The sequence below is a fragment of the Aethina tumida genome, chromosome 1, assembly GCF_024364675.1.
Source record: "Aethina tumida isolate Nest 87 chromosome 1, icAetTumi1.1, whole genome shotgun sequence".
In the NCBI taxonomy this organism is placed as follows: Eukaryota; Metazoa; Arthropoda; class Insecta; order Coleoptera; family Nitidulidae; genus Aethina; species Aethina tumida.
The window spans coordinates 49,332,854-49,355,432 of NC_065435.1; the positions used below are offsets into that span (position 1 = coordinate 49,332,854).

General features: G+C 31.9%; 5 protein-coding genes across 6 annotated transcripts in view; 2 read left to right on the forward strand and 3 right to left on the reverse strand.

The window, feature by feature from the left end:
- Positions 1-652: 652 nt before the first annotated feature.
- On the reverse strand, positions 653-4,450 carry LOC109595966 (protein NEDD1). Of its 2 annotated transcripts, none has more exons than XM_020011419.2 (2): positions 4,050-4,450; positions 653-2,465 (listed from the first exon to the last, which is right to left on the reverse strand). In XM_020011419.2, exon 2 carries the CDS (start codon positions 2,459-2,461, stop codon positions 728-730), a length of 1,734 nt encoding a protein of 577 aa, XP_019866978.1. In that variant the 5' UTR covers positions 2,462-2,465; positions 4,050-4,450; the 3' UTR covers positions 653-727. The 2 variants fall into 2 exon arrangements, with proteins under 2 accessions (XP_019866978.1, XP_019866969.1); XM_020011410.2 differs by lacking the exon at positions 4,050-4,450 and adding an exon at positions 3,593-3,690.
- A 15-nt stretch (positions 4,451-4,465) lies between these two features.
- On the forward strand, positions 4,466-4,667 carry LOC109595990 (dolichyl-diphosphooligosaccharide--protein glycosyltransferase subunit 4). Its single transcript, XM_020011442.2, has one exon. The coding sequence runs from the start codon at positions 4,466-4,468 to the stop codon at positions 4,571-4,573; it is 108 nt and encodes a 35-aa protein (XP_019867001.1). The 3' UTR covers positions 4,574-4,667.
- A 29-nt stretch (positions 4,668-4,696) lies between these two features.
- Positions 4,697-11,464, reverse strand: LOC109595109 (uncharacterized). Its single transcript, XM_049969504.1, has 16 exons — positions 10,876-11,464; positions 10,630-10,812; positions 10,487-10,580; positions 10,306-10,428; positions 9,946-10,255; positions 9,781-9,889; positions 9,550-9,734; positions 8,764-8,966; positions 7,907-8,541; positions 7,682-7,858; positions 7,536-7,629; positions 7,356-7,481; positions 6,995-7,304; positions 6,602-6,710; positions 6,364-6,548; positions 4,697-4,913 (listed from the first exon to the last, which is right to left on the reverse strand). Exons 1-16 carry the CDS (start codon positions 11,462-11,464, stop codon positions 4,704-4,706), a joined length of 3,642 nt encoding a protein of 1,213 aa, XP_049825461.1. The 3' UTR covers positions 4,697-4,703.
- Positions 11,465-12,244: 780 nt separating this feature from the next.
- Positions 12,245-16,714, forward strand: LOC109595979 (CLIP domain-containing serine protease 14D). The gene is made up of 8 exons (XM_020011431.2): positions 12,245-12,391; positions 14,638-14,809; positions 14,953-15,137; positions 15,358-15,466; positions 15,519-15,700; positions 15,864-15,956; positions 16,211-16,398; positions 16,454-16,714. Exons 1-8 carry the CDS (start codon positions 12,310-12,312, stop codon positions 16,574-16,576), a joined length of 1,134 nt encoding a protein of 377 aa, XP_019866990.1. The 5' UTR covers positions 12,245-12,309; the 3' UTR covers positions 16,577-16,714.
- A 121-nt stretch (positions 16,715-16,835) lies between these two features.
- The window catches only part of LOC109596000 (venom dipeptidyl peptidase 4), a 59,545-nt gene continuing 53,801 nt past the window's right edge, over positions 16,836-22,579 (reverse strand). The window contains exons 11-15 of the mRNA XM_020011454.2: positions 21,602-21,806; positions 20,694-20,909; positions 19,650-19,807; positions 19,142-19,353; positions 16,836-19,084 (exon numbers count right to left, since the gene is read on the reverse strand). Coding sequence (XP_019867013.2) covers positions 18,938-19,084; positions 19,142-19,353; positions 19,650-19,807; positions 20,694-20,909; positions 21,602-21,806 — 938 coding nt within the window. The 3' untranslated portion in view covers positions 16,836-18,937. The remainder of the gene's footprint in view (positions 19,085-19,141; positions 19,354-19,649; positions 19,808-20,693; positions 20,910-21,601; positions 21,807-22,579) is intronic.

Sequence of the window (22,579 nt, forward strand, 5' to 3'; positions counted from 1 at the left end):
TAATAACACACAAGAATATACTTTTGTGCTATGATGAATGATGTGTTAGTGGAATTTATTAAAAAATATAACAATAAAATGTAAAATTTTCTGAAAATAATTGAATTCATGTCAATATTTTTTATATAAACATGAAATATAAACATTTATATTTTGTAAAACTGCGAAATATTTTATTATTAACGTTTGAATATGTTATCTTCATTAGCTGCGTACAGCTGTTTACAAATTAATTTAACGAAAATATAAACCAAATAAAATAAAATACATTTCCTGAATTATCTTATGCCTAATTACAGTCTTTGCATTTATTTAATTCTTTATGCATGCAACGCTAATAAAATTTATTATAATTTTCATTTGATCTGTTTGATAATGCTAACTTATTAAGTTTTCATGTAAATATGGAAAAACGGTTAATATTTATGCGACTAGAATTGTATACATTGTAAGTCATAAATCCAAGTGTAAATACCACTGCCTACGGAAGTCAATGTTAATAAAACATAAAAGAAATAAAAAAAAATACGTGTGCAATTCAAATTTATCTATGTATCCAGATTGATCAGTGCTTGGCTTGTTAAGTATTTATTAATGCATAAACAGCATGTTTGTTAAATAATAAACATGGACATCTATTAATACACCCAAGTTTTACTACAAAACTTTATTGAAAATATTACAAAATATTATAAAAATAGTTTTTTATGTAAATATAATATGTAAATCAATCAGAATATTTATAATAAATCTGCGCCTCCAATTGGGCGATATACTTTTTCAAGGCGGCTATTTCTTTTACGTGATAACAATCTGATTTGTGAATGTTTATCAGTTCATTAAACTTATCTTCATCAGCATTGTTCTTACTCATAAGCATGGTGACCAAATTAAGGTACATATGCATGTTACTACACTTTTGATTGAAATTATTTTGGGCGTTTTCCTCCTTCACCTTTTGCAATTGTTCATTTAAACACTCCATCATCTCCTTTTTGAACGAATCAAGTTGTTCAGAAACAACTTCGCTCACAACTTTTTTTATCATAGATCCGACTTCTAAATTCGACGAACTAATTACGGGAGATACGTCGTGAAAATTGTTTTTACCGGCGGATTTGGGTTCCAAATTGACCGGTGTGGAAAATGCTTGACTTTTTCTTTCACCATGTTCAATTCTTTCGTGAATTTTACGGACGCTGGATATTGGCGTTGCATTCCTCTCTGATGCAATATCTTGAGGACAAGTTTCCACGATCTCAGGAATTATGTCCAATTTATCTTGTTCGGCGTGTGCTTCCACCGCTTTGGACTCGTTTAAACTATGATCTAATCCTAACGCTTCAAGAAAAGAATCCCTGCCGTGAGAATCCTGTACAGAGCTCTGACCCAGTTGGTTGACGGCTTCCAAAAAGGAGTCTCTACCATCTTCCCCTTTCTGCGAGTCGTTTACTTCTTGCGAGAGCATCGCTGTGAAATTTCCAAAACTCTCTTCATTGCCGTTCGTATCCTCCATTGAGGCTGACATTTGATCAGATTCTAATTGACTTCCGACTGAATTGGATTCAGGGTTAATCTTTTGGAACAACAAATCGTTGACGCTTTGTTCTTTATGTGCCTGAATTACGATAACAGGTAAGTTCATCTTCCTGGCATCATATACTAAAATTCTTCCGTTCTGAGAACCTAACGCAAAGTGTGATCCATCGGGTGAGAAATCTACGGCAAATATATTATTGTTCATGGATAATGACTTTATACAGTGGTGCCCATCGACATCATATAAGTTAATTTTTCGATCTAAACCCGCCGTCAATACTAAATCTGAATTTATGGGCGAGAAGGTCAAAGCCGACACAGGAGCTTGGTGACTTTCCATCATGAACTTAACTTGCGAAGTGTTGGTGTCCCAACACACTGTGATACCTTCTTCACTACCACCTAGAAGTAAATGACGTTTCTGAATGTTGGGTCGTATTACAGACACTGATGAAGATTTAGGAACGTTGAGAGTCGTAGAGCGGGTGTTAACTTCGTTGTTGAACAGTACGACATCACCGTTGTCACAAGCTGCAACCAGATGACTGTCCTTAGCCGTAAAAGCAACGTGTGTCACTGATGATGGCGTCCGAAATTCTTTCGTGGGCTTTCGAAATTTAACATCATATACTAAAACCGAACTCTTTTGAGTACCAATTCCGAGATACTTTTTTGTTGTATGTTGAAATGCTGCACAGGTAGCATCCTTAACATTATTAACCTTATACAATGGTTTCAATTGATCAGTGATTGCAATGATTTCAGTGGGTCCGGAATTGGAAACGCAGGCCAACCAACACCAGTCTTTTGAAAAGGAGATGCTTCTTAGGGAACTATTAGATTTAGTTTGGTACTGGTGTACCAATTCCCCCGTTGATAATGCATGTACTTTCAAATTATTGGAAGCAGAAACCAAATTCATGATACTGTAAAGAAGAAAAATTGTAATTATATTGCAACATAATTTTAATATTATATATATATAATAATTATTAATATATTATTTATGTATCTAATCTAATTAAATTGAGTTAAAATTCAAGAGAGAGTTTAAAAGAGAATATATCTATTTTTCAAGATGAATTAAGCAGACCGCTAATTGGAGAAATACGAATGGAATGACCAAAAAAATAAGAAAGCTTCGATGTACTTGATATTCGGTAGTTGATCTACTTTAACATAGATTGTGAGTTTTAATCACAGGAAAATTCTCGATGAATTGGTGAAATATTGAACTCTTATTTGCTCCAAAGCATAACTTATATAATTATTATTCTAAATTAACCTGAACCAAAACTTCTTCAGTTTTTAAGCAAATATGGAGCTGTGATATAATGAATCAATCTTTATATCCACGTAAATTCAAAGTTTACTCAAACAATTATAATTTAAATAAAATAATAAATTTAATAAATTAAAATAAGAATAATCTGAAATAATTATAGGCAATACGCATCTTTTGAAGTGAATAATTTGAATTTAAAAATATTCTCTGTATGTTTAGTTTAACCAGTAATATTATTTTAATATTTTGAATTCTAGAAGGTCAGTTTTTTTTAATTTATTTTACTTTTTATATATTTCATTGATATAGAAATAAAGAACATTTCATTTCTTGTAAAATTTTTATTTCCAAAAAAATATATTTTCTGGATTTTGGACATATTTTATTTGGCTCAGTCTTAGTTTATTTGTTGTTTAATACCATAAAATGCCTCAAAGAAGACTTTCTTCTGAAGATATTGCAAGTATAATTGCAATTTTGAAATACAGCAGTCTGGGTCAACGACAAGCAACTTTGTTCAATTTTGTGCAGGAGATATATACATATTTTATTAAAATTTATTTATATTTCTGTTTTTAAAATAATTCAAATTTCCACTTTAAAAGTATTTATTTAATAAAACTATATTTATTTTTTGTGTTAGTTATATCGCGAGTTTGAAAATAACGTCTCTAGCTCTAAAAATTAACACTCTCACTCATTCTTTAATTAACATTGCCGTAACAACTAGTTTTATTAGAAATATTAAATTAAATTAAATAAATTTACTGCTGTAAAATGATGTAAAACACCGGAAAGAAATATTCATTCATGCGCCATCCATCGAATAACGGGTCAACTTCAAAGTGAATACTGGTTATGCTTGGTATGGCCACCTATATTGAAATAGCGGAACTTCCAAATTTTGTGTTCTCAAGTTTGTACGCCGTCAATAACACAGGGACCTGTAATTGAGGTGATACGTCAACCGGCAATTTGTTGATAAACGCCACGTAAATAGTTGTAGAGCAGCAATTCACTTGAAAATAGCGTAAAAACCTATAATTTTTCAAAGTAAGTAAGTTCCTTTAATCCTCTGACACTTCTTATTTGTGAAATTGAAAGGATGGCATGATTGTGGACCGTTGAAAACCGTTTTTTTGTTGTGACGTGATTTAGTGATGTGAAACACTTAGGGTCGAGTCGCAGATTATCTTAAACATAATGTAAACGATATCGGGCTTACCTTAAACTTGCAGATAATTCGCGTGCACAATTTTATAACACAACACGTAAAATTAATGTAACGACTAATAGGAGATCTGTAAGGTTGTGTTTGAATTGTGCGCATGCGCATAATTTCCAAAATTTGTTTATACTGTCTTTTTAATAATAGGATAGCAAAATGAGTTTTTTTTTATAAACTTTTGAAATTAATTTACTTCTGAACTGATGTTGAGCTAATAAAATGGTCACTGCAGGTTAAGTCGAAAATGGAAAGTTAAATTTCATATTTGCACCAAGTTATTTTAGAAATTTAGTTCCAGCAGTTCTGAGGTAAAACAAAATCTACTATTTTTTTTAATGCAATTAGTTTATTATTGTTTTTTAAACATAGTAAAATTATAGTATTATTTAATGCATTATTTTGTTATTTTCAGAATGGTTACAGATGTTCACTTGGCTATTCTTTCCAACGCCTTAGGAGTGGTGCTTTTTATGTTAGTTGTACTGTTCCATTACATAAATGCCAATTATTCTAGACAATAGCAGGGACCCTCTATGTGTATATTAAAATCAATCCTAACTTATAATCACACATTGTGATCATGTATGTGTTACGATAAATAAACTTTTATATGTATTATCCAGCTTTATTTTCTTAAAAACTAGTGTAAAATTAAGTGTTGTTTTTTATTGAACGTTTCTTACAGGTTTCCATCACATTTTCAACAATAAGAGACAACAGTCCCACACAATATCCAAATATTAGTATACTAAAGGCACCTTCAACATGTTCATATTTTAATTTAACCACGTTTCTATGATTATTATGTGTATTGTAAAATATCGCCTGTTGTATTGTTGTATCCATGTGGTCTAAAACTACCTAAAAATTACATAGTGAATAGTATACCTAAAAAATTCACTTGTGTTTGTGTAAATGCGTTGATGTGTACACAATACTAGGAACTATTTATTGAGTGCTATTATTTACAATTTTATGAAATAAGTTTTTGCCATAATGTTGTATGATATAATAGTTTAGATTTAATTTATGAATTGCATTTTTTACAGTTTTATTTGTAAAACATTAACACTACCATACTATTAGGGTCAACTTAAGAACCTTGTAATTAAGACATTTAACAATCATTAAGGTTTAAGTGTCATGAAAACTATTTAATATAAATTATTATGTTTCACAGTAAATACTTTTTAATAGTCGTTAATTGTAATATTGATCAAAAATACTTGTTATGTCATGTATATGTACAGGGTGTCATATTAGTTGCCTTTAGCTGTCCCGAATATTTCCAGACTAGATAAAGAAAAACTTACTTAAGTGTCTACAGCTTAATTTTTTTAAAACAAAACCACATTTTGTTCTGTACGATTTCCGTTACCCACGAAAATTGGTTTAGCAGAATTCGAAAAAATGCAGTAACTCATATTTATTTTGGCAAGTGGTAAGAAAATTCTACAGGTCCTTTTTACTTAATATAAGCTACTTTTATAAATGAATATCTATTTCTTAAAAATTTACAGAAAATATTCGCAACACTTAACGTACAGGATTTGGTAGAAGCGTACACAAATGTTGAGACATTTTGTAATTATTTTATTTCTACCATATTCGTTACCAAAAACTGTTTAAAATATCTACATTTAACCATTTTTGAAGCGACAAAAACTTGATGTTCTAGCAGTTTATTTCTTTTTGTAAAACCAAACTAGTTAATAGACATTACAAGTGCGTGTGTCTGATCTTTATAATAGTGCTAAACTTGCAGATTGTTTGTTTCAAAATTTGTAGTGTCCAGAACTATTCAACTGCCAAAAAACCTCATGAAAACGAAAAACCCTTGTCTACAAACATCTTCATTGGCTAACACAAGATTGGATTAGATTTCTATTTAGTGATGAGAGACATGTTTAAAACGGATGGTAATTTATTTGTTTAATGTCCTAAATGATATTTTGAACAAGCTAATTGAATCAATGCCAAAACAATACCATGTAGTGATAAAAAATCATGGATATCTGACGAAATATTGTTCATTAATAAAATTGTTTCTTAATTTATCAAGAGCAATTATCGACTATTTATATAGTCGTTCCAATTATGATACTGTATATTAAATATCGTTTGAAGACATTGTCTTATTATCTATAGCGAGATAATTAGAAAAATTAGTTAATAGATCCCGAAAACATAAATTTATTATAATTAAAGTGCTGTATACCTAAAACGCACAATTAAGCTTGACTGAACTAATAATATAGATGCTTTAATATATATGTGTGTGAAATTGGTTGCATATGCTAGTAAGTATTACCCTAGTCTCTTGATATTCCGAAAGTCCAGATTGAAAGAATCGTAGAACGAAAAAGTCAAGTGATTCTAAAAGAACAGAGTTTTTTCTGTGCATGTAGATCCAATAATCCCAATATATATCTTCTTTCATAATTCGATAATTCCGTATTACGTCCTTTTTTATATAGTTTTGCAACCCATAGTGACCTAAAATAAAAATATAATTATTATTTATTAGTCATTTTGTAAATATTTTGTACCATATGGTAATCTCTCCATTACGAATCCATATCTGTTTTCTAACGACATATTTCTTATTACGTCGTCATCATCATAAATGAAGTTCTTGATAATTGTTCTGTACTTTGGCTACAGAAAGGTAATTTAAAAGTATAGCAGTGGTAAATGCACAAGTTAATGATGTATGTGATTATGAATGTGTAATAATAAAATTAAATATAAAGACTAAAATCTGCCACACCAATATAATACATCTGATTTAGAAAAATTTATATGATGTGGCTTACTTTTTATTGATTTAGTTTTTTGTTTTTGTATGTATATATATTGTTTTCAAGAGTTCTGTTAATATTTAATAATAATATGTACTGTACTTATAGGTAATAATAATACTGGTGATTACTGAGTGTTACCTCTTCATAGTAAAATATTGTAGTAATCCACGCTTCCGTACCACCAGCCCATACTAGTTCTTCATCTGCCATATCTTGTACTGTATCTATTGATTTCTTAATGCGCGGTACTGCTAAAAAACTGTACAATCCAGAAGAATATGCATTGGTTACGTTTACAACTGTATACAAAATTACAATGAGTACAAATCTAGTTAGTATGTCACTTGGAATTTTTATTGGTTGCAACATATACATTGCCAAGATTTCTGTACAGGAAAAGTAATATATTCTCAATTTTGGAATGTTGTTAGGATCGTATGTAGATTTACTAAAACAATTTAAATAAACGTTAAAATTGTACAAATTTGTTGGCACCTACTTCTTTTTTATGTGGTAGATTCTAAAATAATAATAAATAATAGAACAGAATATCATACTGAAGACCATCGAAGCCCACATTTCTGCGGAAAATGTTAATAATGGCACTTGCCACCCAGTTACCAAACTAAAAAAAGTTTACCTAGCATTTGTAACATATATTTTGATTTATTAAGTATACCCTGGTAAAGGTACTATACAAGTAATTCCAGAACGAATCATAGGTTTAGCAAATTCACTGTATTCATAATAGTCCACCCATCTACCAATTGAACCTTAATTGTTCATTATTTAATGTTATCAAAAAAAAAAAAATAATTATATTACCAAATCCAACTTCTCCATATCCTTCCACTATAAATCGTGTCAAACCATCTGAAGATCCATTTTCATATATTTGGCCAAAATCATTGACATCTGCCATAATAAATTGAGGGGTAAAATTATATTTTTTGCAATAATCCAACATTGGTCCCGTTTCCGTTCCTCCGTATTTACCATCAGCTAAAAATATGAAATCAAAGAAAAGTGTAAGCAATTTTTGTTACATACACAAAACGTTATTAGGTTGATAGGGTATCGTCATTAATCTAAATATCCTTCCATTTGCATTTTTAATTTTATCTGGAAATAAATTTCTATTTTCCACAAAACCAAAATTTGAATTCCAAGTATCCAAGTACAGCGACTCATTAAACTTTTCCCCGCCAAAACTGTGAGTAAATAGTCTGTAAGTTTCTTCTACAATATCCCTAAAACCAGAAGTTTTTTGAACTTGAGATTCCAAATTAATTAGAAGTAAATCCATCACAAATTCTAGCTTAGGCAATGCTAGAATCTTATTCATATCAGTCAACGTTGACACAATTACGTATCTTCTGTTCATGTATCGTTCTTTGGTGATGTTATTTAAAATAGCTGCTTCAAACATATTAAATATAACAGAACTGTTTTCGTGATATATGAATATATTCTGACAACCGTAGTTTTGAAATATTAGCGAATGATTCAAGTAATTGCCATCCGCATTTATATTCACGATGGGTATTTCGTTATTATATTCAAATCTATGCAATTTATCTTGAATAAGAAATATGCATCTTGCATTTTTAAAATAATAATCTATTAATACGTTTAACAAAACATTTACGTACGCCAACGAGGTCATTTTTAACTGGAATGGTAGTCTTGTCGTGATCTCATTTTATAGTGGATTATCAAATGAAAATTACATACAATTTTTTTGTAAATACTGCTCCTCTTGCATGCCACTTTGATGTATGTTTACTGTGGAATCAATAGGTATGTAAACACAATAACTTCTAAACAAGTTTATTGCAGGCTCAGAACAAATAAAATATATTGCGACATAACTACCAGAACTCTCCATAAAATATGCCATTTGTTACGGTTTTGCTGTTCTATCGGTGCATTTATGCAGAATTATTTCTAAAATAAGCACAATAAAACTGATGATATATCCAATAGCTAAAAGACCGAATGCCCCTTCCACTTGTAAAATTGTCAATCTGTAGAAATGTCTTTCAGTATAGTGATGATAATAGAACTTCACAGCCTTTTGCACAACGGAGTCCATCGAAACCATTACCGCCTACAAAAATCATTTTATGTTATTAAAATAACGCAAAAATCTTTTTCTAAACAGTTTTTAAAACACTTATTTATCATTGCGTATTGCTTAATACGATAAGTTATTTTGCGCAAGCGTTTTGTTGTAAAAATAACCTAACGTTAGGGTTGGCGTTAATCCCTGTGTCATTTGAAGTGGATAATTTGAATTATTTTAAAAATCAAAATACTAATGGCATTATACTGCAACAAATATATTACCAAAATGAGTTTTAATAAATAATGTAATCTTCTTAATAATTTAAATAAAATTGCATCAACATCAGAACTTTTATACCACTAACAAAACTAATATAAATACTTGGTATGTTCTCGCCTTGCTCTATGAACAGCTTTTATCCTTCTTGGCATACTCAAAACTACCCGTCTATAGCTGCAAATATTCAAATAATATTACTGATCAAACATATTGAGTGTATTTTTAAATATATTTAATCTAAGTTCAAAATATCTATTTCAAAAGTAGCGCAGTGTATATTACTTCATGTTATGACGTACTGTATAAACTGACATTTTAATAAGTTGCTCAAAAACTCTGTACCAACCTCATCTTGCCAATGTGTTATAAGTCCTGCTTCAAATACCTTTAGTATGAATAAATCCAACATTGGAAGTAGAATTGAACTTTTTCTTGTCATTACTACGCATTGTTCCCAATAAAAATCTTCCTGCATCAAGTGATAATTTTGGATGACATCGTCTTTTATGTATGATCCAACCGCAAAATTTTCTGCAAAATTCTGTAAATATTTTGTTTATAGTTGAGCACATTTTACCTTTGGGCAACCGTTCTACTGAAAATGCAAAGTCCTCTGTTTTGGAATTTTTTTCCAGCTTTTCTTCAGATACAGCTTCGAATCTGCTTACTATGGCTTGATAAATTTTCTACGAAACATTCGGTTATTATTATTATTATTTAGTTGATTTAATTTACTGTATACGTCATCTGTTCGTTGAATTGATGTGATCCACGCATCTTGCGTAGCTCCCCAATGCAATCCGCTCTCAAAAAAATCTTTAACTGTATTAATGGCTCGTTCGTATCTGGGAATCGTCATAATACTTGAATAACTGCTGCTGTAACTACTAGTAACAATCACAGTAAATAGAAACATAATGCTAAAGAAATATCTTCCAGTAATACTTGTTGGTATTTTTCTAGCTGAAACTGTTTGTAGAGCGAACATCTTTAAAACATCGAAGAATGTACTTTCAAACGCCTTCCCAGCAAATCCGTTTTGATTTTTAAATCTAAAAGCTATTTTATATCGAACATGTCAACAAATGAATAGATAACTTACGAATTATTAAAGCACATGACTGTAATAGAACCTACTACCACTGCAACAAGAAATACCGCCAGTACTAATAGCCACATACCATTTGAAAAAGCATACGTTGGTGTTAGCCATCCAGTTGCCAGCCTTTTAATAAAAATATAGTTGTAATCTGGATATATTGAATAAAATTAAAGATGCTTACTTTGGAGATGGTACTAGGCAAGTTATTCCCGTTCTGACAAGAGGCTTTGATAAATCGAGATAATAATAAGAGTACTCCCACGTATACAAAGCAGCTGCAAACAACTAATTCATAATTATAATATTTTTATTCTGTTTATATACCAAATCCAACATCGGCATTATCTTCAGCCAAGTTTCCCAATAAACCATTACCAGTCCAATTGGGAAATATCTCCCCCCAATAGTCCAATTCGTTTACGATTGGAATTGCTGTTAGATTGTATTTTGCAGCAAACGCCAAAACAGTTTTCATTTCAGAACCAAAATTTTCCTGCGAGGTGTTACCTACAGCAATTCAATTATAAAAATAATATTACACATTAAGTTAGTAAATAGTGAATTTAATACCAATAATAGAATATGGTTCATACTGAAACGTTGCCATTTTTAATTCTCTTCCAAGCTGATTTACAAGCTTATTAGGATACAAAATATTATTCATTAAAAACGATCTATTATTCGGAAACCAAATATCCATTAAGATCGGATCGTTGTTTTCACTTTGACCTACATATTTGTTACTTAAAATTTGGTAATACCTCGTAGTACCATTGTCCCCAAATTCACGAACGGTTAAAACATCGCTTATGTAATTCAATTCATGTAAATTGAAGATGCTTGTTAAATTTTCCAACATGTTTTCTACGGGTAAAATTAAATACCTTCTTTCACTAAATCGTTCAGGGCTGAATCTGATTAGTTTCTCAAATTCCTGAAGTAAGGTTGATGGTTTTCTAGACTTAAATATAACATCTTGACAACCGAAGTAATGAAAAACTACGTTTTCTATATTTTCGATTTCGGAGGATGTTCGAAGAGCTGGAGTATTTGATGTGTAATTAAATTCTGTTGTATTATCTGTAATAATAATTAAACATCTGGAATGAAAGTATTGTTGTATTATAATATTGGCAAGAATGTCGACTAACAGATTCATTTTGTCTGAAATTATTTACCAGGTCTTTCTATTTTATATGATTCTTTCTCCTATTTACTTTTTAATTTGATTTATTCGGGTAATTGTACATTTAGAATGCATGATATATTTGTTTATTTTGTTTCTCATTGTGATCACGAGCTTAATTTTATATTTATAAATTTCTTTATGCATATGATATTTGTGTTATTATGTATTATACAATTCGTCAAAATTACATAAAATTGGACATTATTTTGGATAATATAACAATTTATTTATACATGCTCCAATTGATTAGTAAACTTAATTTATTATTTAATAAATATCAATAAAATTACATAAAGCATATTTGTTTTAGGAAATATGACAATTTATTTATATATGTAATCGATTAGTACACTTAGATATTGGATTAAATATTCTTTAATATAATTAAAGAAATATATTTCAAAATAATTTAACCTAAAGAAATCAATCAAAAGAATTTTAATTTGCAGTACATAATAGACATTTCCTTTTGGACATCATTTGGATTTGGTCAAGACCTCTGGGTTTTTTAGTGACTTCCAGTTGGAAGTAATTAATTATGATGTAGGTGGCCAATACGGAACCTTGATACGACCAATTTTTATCGTAATTTGGGAACTAGTTTAAAATTCAATCCGATGACTTAGGAAGCAACGCATAAATTTTCTGAATTGTAATCACCACTAATTACTTTGGTGGGGATAAGGTACAATGTTTCGTCCTGGCTGGTGTTACGCATGTATGATGATTTTTAGTGGAAGGTCGCCGAACACCATATTATATTATCCATCCGATTTTTGCTGAGTACTTCGATACAATTACGGGCGGCGATAACAATGAGTTGTTGTGAAGTGAAAATTGTTAAATATGTGTTCGCGATTGCGGCGCTTTTTTCGAACGGCATTTTATGTGCTGTGGGTAAGTCCGAAACTGCATCATTTCAATTTTCTGTGTCAGTGTGGTCATTTTGACGCGTTACAGTGCGAATTGCTATAATTATAGGTTTTTATGAGAGCGAAAGTCCGATGGTGATTTTAATCACAGCCAATTAAATTATAAATACAAATAAATAAAAAATAAATTTGGAAATGGGTAGCGTTATGTATTTATCTTTTTCAGTTTTCATAAACAACTTTGGAATTCATCATAGATTTATAATTTGGCATGATGAGTCTTATTCATGTGTTAGACTCAAAAGTATTTTCAATATTTCAGTTCTTGAACTTTTATTATAAAAGCTGAATATACATATTTTTTTTAATTTTGTCACCTTTAGCCAAGTTCCAAATATATTTTTATAGAAATATTATGTTTATTTTATTTAAATTATATATTCTTCTTTGAGCTAACACTAACAATTGCAATTGCAAATATACACACTTTCGATTTTAACATCTAAACCTCTAAAACATATATAAAAATTAAAATGATCATTTTATGTAATAAATTGTTTACTAGTTTATTAACTTCATTTTTAGTTGTTGTTTCCACAAAAGGACAATATTTAGTCAGACAAATTGCGGTGTTAATTATGTTTAAAGAGCACTTCACTTAGTCTGAAGGTAAACACTAAAAAATAAAGCAAAATAAATGAATTTACACTGATGTGGAGTATATTTTATTTTTGTTTATTTGTTTTAGGGTATTTATTTCCCTTGGTTCTTACAAAAAATACCAATATTGTCATTACTCATTCAATGAAATTAATTTATACTCAGAATTCATGAAGAAACTTAGAAATATTGGTATTTTTTATATTCTTTAAACCCTTTTATATTATTGCAAACATACGTTTTACATAAAAGAATGTCTTAAAGATGTTAGTTCAGTTTACATCAGATCATAAACATTTATTTTTCACAATTTATCAACGACACTAAATTATTTGATTTGCATCAATCATCATTATATGTTTTGTGGTGGACAAAAAGTCAACAACATGGAAACAGACGTCTATACAAACACTGTAATTTCGCAGTAGAATGGTTCATCGTCTTCAAGTCATCGCAATCTAATCTAATTGCTCAAAACATTTATCCACAGGATGTTTGGGTATAAGTAAGAAAAATGAGTGATTTCAAGGTTTCCAAATAAAATTATACCCTTAAAGTGGCTTATTTGTCGTTCCTAACAGAATTACAATAATTTTAATATACGCAACGGTTGGTCAGTTGCAGCCTTGACGAATGACATCTAAATTTATATTAAAAATTTATTTGGTAGTGTAAAATGTGACTGGAATAATATATGTTACACATATTAATTTTAACTTTACTGAAGGTTAATGAGTACAATACATTGTTTGTTGTGTTCTATGAAGGAAATATAATTAAATTATATACAGTTTTGTTCGTCGGATTTCGACAGCTTTTTTTATGGAAAAAAATCTAAAAGTAAATTCATATATGCACGTAATTATTACTAAGGACTATTCACCGGAAAGGTGACTTAAATAAAATGGAAATACCGGTATAACTAATTATTGCAAATTAAGAATGAACTTCGATTAAATGCAGTAAACACAGTATTGTTACATGACTTCCTGTTAGATAACAATTAATAAAATAATTAAAATATTGGAGTCAATAAATGTAGGCATTATCCAAGTTATTCGTATTATTATTATTTTTTTTAATTTATGAGAGTTAGTTGCTTTTTTTTAAATAATTGTATTCATTTTTCATCACATTTTAAGCTCACTTGAATGAATAGTATTTTTTATATTTATTTTATTTTCTCCCTCACCTAGTTGGTAGAAAACATAAAATAAATATCCCTTTATAAATTTATAACAATTATGTAATGTGAACAAATCTTACTACGATTCAGTGATTTGCAATGCTCATTACTATGCACTCATTATCTTGATTAAGCAGAGGATTTCGTCGTTAAGGTCGGTTAATATTCTAATTGAAATACGATTTATTAATAATGTTATGTTGTTTGTATTTAATAAACCGTTATTATTAAAAACACGTACAAAAGTTAACTCAACTGTACATCACGTGGAACTACTTATGATTCATTCATTAGCGTTTTCTTAATATGTAATAAATATAATTATTTGATCATTCATTTTTTGTTTGTTTGATGACTACAGGAAATGTATTAATTAATATTATATACGTTTTTTGAAGGTGTCTATAACACAAGCTATTTTTCAGATCAATCAAGTTTATTAGGAGTTGCCGGAGCATTAAGGGAACTGAACAAGAACGATGCCAATCACGCGATTAAAAGGTCCACATTTTGTCCCGCCACTTCACAATGTGTCCCTTTATCTCAGTGTCCCATTTTAAACAACGTCATCGACAACCAATGTGTTCTCACCGACAGGTATACAGTTGTTTGTGCAATAATGATAAATTTCAATGTTAACAATAATGACCTACAATTATTGAGATAAAAAATCAGTACAGCTTATGGCAGAATTCGTTCAACATGAATTATATTTGGTCAATTTTATTTTGTGTCCTCAGGATAGGTGATTTGGGATGCGGCTATCAAGGATCAGGTCTGATCTGTTGTCCTCAAATCAGCGATCCCAACACAATTGCTCCTAATAGTGTTGTGGATGGGCAAAGATGTGGTGCATCACAGGTCCAAGGGGACGGGTACGACAGCATCGGTGCTTTTCCATGGGTTGTGAGGATCGGATTTAGAAGTAAGAATTCATTTAGTGAATCACTTTGTGCCAAGTGCATAATTCATATAGGTATTTCAAAGCATGATCTAATTATGGATGATGCATACGTGTCAGAAATATGATTAAGTCGAATGTATAACATATGGTAATATATTTCATCACAATCTGAATATATTAAATGCCACTAGACATTGTTAAATATCCTTTAGATATTAAAATAAAAGTTTCCTGTTTACAGATGTACTAACCGGAGAAGTAAAGTACCCATGCACTGGTTCAATTCTGAATAACAGGGTTATTTTGACCGCCGCTCATTGTGCCCTGGCTAAGGCTGATAATTATAAGCTGTAAGTATTACTTTTTAATGTCCTAGTCGTATAAATAATCGTGTGCCGTCAGATTTTTAGTTAGAGCTGGTGAATGGGACTCACAGTCAGACATTGACTGTGGTCCAGAATTTTGCGGACTGCCAGTTCAAGACATTGCCATAAGCCACGTCGTTGTTCATCCGGGCTACCAAAAGCAGACCTACCGACACAACATAGCCCTTTTAGTTTTAAGATCAAAACTTAATTATACAGGTAAAACTAGATAACTATTTCATTATTGTAACATAAATTTACGTAACGATTTCCGTGTGCACAAGTTTGTTGACACTTGCACACATAATGAAAATCGAATTCGGCATGAAAATGTGTGAACATTTCTATTATGAATTAATTATTTGTTTGCGTTACATTTCAGTAACCGCACAACCGATATGTTTACCGGAACCGTGGTCGGTCACGAGCAACAATGGATTACTTGTAGGATGGGGAAAGACTGCGGGACAGTTAGGTGAGAACATAATTCAGGACCAGTTACGAAATTTCCTAATTGTATTAAACCGTGATAAAATTTTCTTTTCATTTTACCGCTCCGTCCTCGTCCCTGTTTCTTAGAATATTCACGTAATTTGATTATAATTATTTGCTACACACTGCTAGTTCTGATAAAATAATGAACGGGTTGATAAACCGTAACGAAATTTATTAAACTTACGGCAACGTCCTTGTCATCGTTTCAATACTTAACAGACTTAGCTTTTACAGAGGCACCATCGCTACAACAGGCCTTGTCCCTGCCTATTATCAGTTTGCAGCAATGCATAAAGGTGTACGGAAGAACGTTGCCAGTTTCTGAAGAACAAGTATGCGCAGGAGGACAACAAGGAAACGACGCCTGCAGCGGTTTTGGTGGAGCACCACTAATGGTGAAACACGGGGACACATTCTATCAGGTAATTATGGTACAAACTGTGTTTTTCTCACATCTTATATGATTTTCAATTTCAGGTGGGCATTTTATCGTTTGGTTCAGATCAGTGTGGTGCATCTGGGGTGCCAAGTGTGTACACGAATATTAAAAAATATGTTACATGGATTCGAGAGAATACTCCAACAGTTTACAATAACTGAATATACTTAAAAAAGTCACCAAATATAGTTACTCGAAGAAAAATAATAAAATAGGTATTTAAAATTATATTTTTTGTATTTAATATGCATATAAGATGTTGTGATATTTTGTAACTACAAATAAACTACTAAATAAGATTGGTATGTGTCCTTATTGCATACATGTTTACATTCCTTAAGTTGACCCTAAACTAGTCTTATAATCTAATTTAAAGACTTCCAGGGATAAATAAAAGCCATATTATTATTTTAAATTTTATTTATTTAATAACCTAGTAAATTTGTAATTTCTACCTACTATTTTTTAACATGATGAATAAAGGGATGTAGAATATATGTACAGTAATTGGAATGTATCACGATAATGGTAGGTAATAGTTCTGTATACAAAAGTAAATTCAAATTTCTTTATTATATTAACTTTTTATTTTTATTTAGAATAATAGAGATACTCTTAGAAAGAAAAATATTTAAATGTCTCTGCGTTATTTATAGTACTTTTTAATGGTAACAGGTACCGATTTTTATATACAAATAAGATAATTTAATTTACAAAGTCAAAGCAACTAAAGTAAAAACAAATTAAGAAACATTTCAGGTACAATACATACAAAACATAAATCGAACTATGCCAAATATCTTTCCATGATAGAAAAACGTAACATTTATAAAAGATTTGTAAACTGCACGTAAGTGAGTTTTTTAGTATATATAAAATATCTACGTAGGAAGAAACTTTCACTATTTTTGAATTTACATACTTAAAACACACAATTTGCTGTTGATAATTATTAGTAAATAGTAAATTTTAAACAAAACTCTGAATGTGATCGAAAATTGTATTGTGAAATAGTATTAAGGTGCAATTATTTATTGCTAGAAAGTAGGCCATTTTGTTTAAATTTAGTATCTTATCACTATTGTGCATATTAAGTCACAGTGTGCTTCTAAACAGAACAGTATTGAAAAATAGAAGTTATTGGACCCGTATCTGTACAACTACAAAGAAAAAAGTTGATTTTAAAATTTTTTATATATTATATACAATATTTTGCAATGAGAGGGAAGCGTGGATGAATGTTAAATTAAAAATTTGAAACTAACCAAATATTGAGTAAATTTGATCGGTTTCAAATTGATCTATAATAAGTCTAAATATTAGTTTAAAATTCAATTGTCACTCCTACTCTAACACTATATCTTTGGTCATTTTAAAATCTAACCTATTATTCACAATAAGTACAAAGGTCATTGACTAGTTTTTAGAACATTTTACAATTTGAACAATACACGTCGAATCAACTTAGATATGTTAAAAGGTAATAAGAACATTTTGAAACAATAATCAACATACTAATACTGATTGTACTGTGGCTATTAAGCTAAATTTAAGCTACTGATATTCAGCAATGATTTTACCTGAGTACCAACTATTACAGAAACCATTCCAGGTTTTATAAGAACACTAACGAACATTAAAAATCAATTCACTTAGAACAAGTAGATCACTTTAGTAGTACGAACAAAATTCCTGCTTATCTAGTCTAAGGTGCTCTGTAGCTAGCCTATTTTAATAAAATTTAATAAAACGAATTTAATAATTTAATTTTTTAAAGCTTCAAGAGAAGCGTCATTACCCAATTTGGAAATATTCACATGAACAAACATGGAGTCTTCAATTGCCGCCTCCTGCAATATTATCAAATCAGGAAATATTCTCATAACAATGTCGCTTGTGTAGGAGTTATAAAATGCCATTTATCAATCATTAATGAAATTAAATAACGAACATTAAACACATAAACACACAAAACACCAATTATAAACTCTTAAATTTGGCACTTACATCACTGACATCGCGAGGATGTCTCAACAGCTGCTGCTGTGTTAGGATATATCACAAAATCTACAACAAAAACAAATTTATTCGATGCAACTTTTAACCAGGTCAACAAAAGGTCACTCTATTCTGTAATTATTGCAAAAATCAATGAACTGTTATTGTTTAAAATTTGGTTTGGTTATTTGTGAATTGGTGTTTTCAAATTGCAGGATTTTAAGGAAGATAAAGATGATTAAGGCTTGATTAAGGTCTGTACATTTTAGAATTTACGGCAAATAGCTCCTGAACTTTTATCTAGTAATATACACGTATTATTGCTATTTCAGATAAAATTAACCATTTGACAATATTATAGTGATACCAGAAACCGGGCCTACGACGAACGTCGTAGGTACCTCGAACTTATAGTACATCGCACTTAATTCACAGGTGGTTAAAATTTCAAATTGTCTCTTTTGGCAAATATAGTTAATCACAATATTGTTAGCCGATTTTTACAGGAAATCGTCAATGGTATACTACTCGGTTTCGTCAGCGTCATTTCTCAGCCCGGCTTTGAAATCCGGCGGAATTTGCTTCCTGAAACAGTCATCGAAAAATTGAGCCATGCTTTTGTACAAGTGCTTCTTGACACCGCCCAAACCATGATTTTCGTCCGGGTAAATCTAGACAAAAACAAAACAAAATCAAAACACATATCAAAAATGTGAGTGGATGCAAACCTGTTGTCGAAATAGTGTTCCCGCCTCGCTCAGCGATTTTACGAGGGCCATGGTCTGTTGCAGATGTACGTTGTCATCGGCCGATCCGTGCACCAAATAAAACATTTTGTCTTTGAGCTGGTGGGCCTTTTTACTGACGTCCGCCTCGTCATAACCTTTGTAATTATCCGTCACATTCGGCAGACCCATATATCTTTCCGTGTATGCCGAATCTGAAAACGAATGCGGAGAATTTTAATACGGGCTTTGTATGCACCGCGACGTTGACAACCGAAGCCGCGACGAATATTAAAGAAAGCTTGCACCGGGTAATTGGGTTTTAAGATGTAGGAACGATGATTTATTTTTATTGCCCCGCTCGGAATTTCTACGAAAAACTTTTTAACCAGTTCGACGTGATAAAGCAACCGGTGATGGAGCATCAGCACGGGTTTGTTGAGGTTGTAAAATGGCATAAAGTAAAACAAATTAATCCCTTTGTTTGTGTGCTGGAACGTAAAAATCGTACCGTAGAGTTTCCAGTTGGTCACGGGGGCAACGGCAATGGCACATTGAAAAACACTTTTGGGACTGGCAAGAGCTAATGCTGCAACAAATCCTCCGTAGCTCCAACCCCACACCGCCACGCGCCTTTTGTCGATGAAATGCTGAGTGTCCCTCAAATACCTGCAAAAAAGACCCATTCATCAAAAACACTAAGTAACGTTTTTTGTCGCAGCGCGTAGACCCTTCATTATCCTCTTTGTGGTTCAGCCGGGTTCATAAATAATTTAAGCGTCTTTACATAAGAAATTATTCATTACTGCACTATCAATCAATTTGGAAATAATAATAATCATTATATTAATAACCCCTTTGGATGTCCTTTAGAATTTGATCGGGACAACCTGTGTGGTCGTAAATATTGTATGTGGAACTGGGACAATTTTTTATGTTAAATAATTCAATATATTTAATAAAAGACGGCTCCGGATCCGATCTAATGTGAAAGGTCGAGGCACATGTTGCTTTTTATTCGGTTCGAACGGGAACGCTTTTGTTGGAACACGTTTTCATTTCGTGCCGATCTGTTTTATTTTATCGTTGATTTTATTGGACAGATCATTTCGATTTATCGTTGATTTCGTAAGAAATGACTTTTTTGTAAAGTAACACTTTGTTTTAGTTTTTTATTATTGTAGGTGAGGAAAAACCAACAAAGTAATTGGAACAGTTCTCTTAAACGTTTTCAATTTTGTCGAAAAGAAATGTGTGTATGTTGCAGATTCCCTGGCCAAGTGAACGGGGTCGGTCTTGTATAAGTAAATATTTGTTGTTGAATAATATTTACCGTTATACTCGCAGTAATAACAGTGCCATTTCTCCAGTTAAAACCGTCGAAAGTTACACAACGTCTAAAGCAATAGCGCAAATCCCTAAATATAGGGCCATATCTATTCGAGCGTCCGGCAAAACCGCCAGCACCAAAATAAATAGCATATTAACTAGAACAAACAATTTTCGGAAGGGCCTCCCATCCCGGACGCTCTTCCTGACCCCAAAGCAAACTCACTCGGTAACTTCCAGCTGATCCGCCACTTCGACGGATCCTAATTTGTAATAGACCTTGTGCAGTAGCTGGTGGCCTTGACCGCCAGATCCTCTGCCGTCGATCTGGGCGATTATGAAGTCCTTGTTGCCGGTCAGATATGTGTTCCAATCTACCCTCCATCTTTCGGTAACCAACTGACTGCCTGGTCCGCCGTACACCTGAACCACAAGCGGATATCTGAAAATAACGAGTTTCGATTACGTCCTAAACAATCAAAACCGGGAACCAAACACTTGCGCTTTTCGTTCGGGGGGGGGGGGGGGGGGGTGAGGTGTCACGCGTCCCCGTTGAAAACCACGAGGGTCGAAGAAGTCATGATTATTTAAATCTGGAATACCTGTACCGCCGAGAGGTGTACGCCGACACATAAATTCACTTAGAACTTCCGAATTTCGGTTAATGGGTTTGGAGGAGTTGTGATAAACACTTTACGGTAAAGGGGTTGAATGCCGAATGAATTTATCGACGTCATCCGAACCTGACGCACTGAATAATAAATAATCGCGACGGGAAAGTAGTGATTTATTTAAAGAAATTTCAGGTCATTCGAAAAACATTTCGTTCCCGAATTGTGATTTATATTTTATCCGTTAATGTGAATCCGAACAATGCGATTTCACGTCGCGGGATAATTTTGTCCAAAATCATCAGTTACACAAAAGCCACGCGAGGTTGGGCGAATTAAGCAACACGTGCTCATCAGTCGAAGTTTGCCGAAGAATAATCCAACTCCGCGAAAACTCCCTAATTGCATAACGCAAATACTAATTCGTTTAATTATCCGTAATTGAGAGTGGTGGAGTGACTGACTCATTAGAGAAACCACCGCTAAACAGACTGTTAATAAGCATACACACATACACACGTACCTCGTTATTTCATCTTCTCGGAGACCCGGAGGCAAATGGAGACGCACGTGAGCCTGATATCCCCCGGATATTTGAACGGGAAATGTTTTAATTTGTGGCATTGCCATTTTCGCCACCCTTTCCCGCAGTTTCGTGTTGTTTTGCAGGTGCAATAGCAGTTTCGGTTTCGGCATCATTGTTTTGTATAGGTGGCTTGTCGGAATTCCTGGAACAAACGGCCAACATTCAGATCGATAGGTTTAGCTAGCTACAAATTAGTTGTGGTTATAGTTTCTGATGGTTATGGAAAACCATTTGTAATTTCTGCTCGGCCAGCTGGAAATTTACACTAATTGCACCTAATTACGGTTAATTCGTGGATTTGGTGAATGCGCCAGTTCCATGCAATATAAATGAATAGTAATTAGCTTGTACATTTCAAAAGATAAATAAACCCTTCAGTTACTTTTCCTCCTTATATTTTTTTAATTAAATTCAATGTTGAATTGACTATGACAAAAAATAATGAGAAGTTTTAATACACAATGTAATCTCTCCAGTAAATTAAACAAATTAGTATCAACAATAAAACTCTTAAACCATTATTTTAAAACTAGCATCACCAAATATCTTGGAAAATTAATAAAAGAAAATTAATTAAAATTAAAAAAGTCTATACTTAGTTCCCTTACTCTACAAAGAGCTTCGAATAGCATATTTAAGATTAGTGAACGAATAAACTTTCCTAGCTCGCCACCCTTCTTTAAGACCACTGGCAAGCTCCACCAAATTTTAAGGATGTTCAACAGATTTACAAAGTAGTGAACGAGAGTTCCACTGTATCCGAGTAACCCCCACCTGAGTCACTACCTTGTCGTGGTGTGGGGGCTTAAGTACCCATCGTGGGCTCGAAGTGGCTGTTTGTTTCTTCTCCGGACAGCCGCTGAAGTTTCGCGATGGGGAAAACTAAAGGTGGCTCACACGGGCACGTACAGTGCC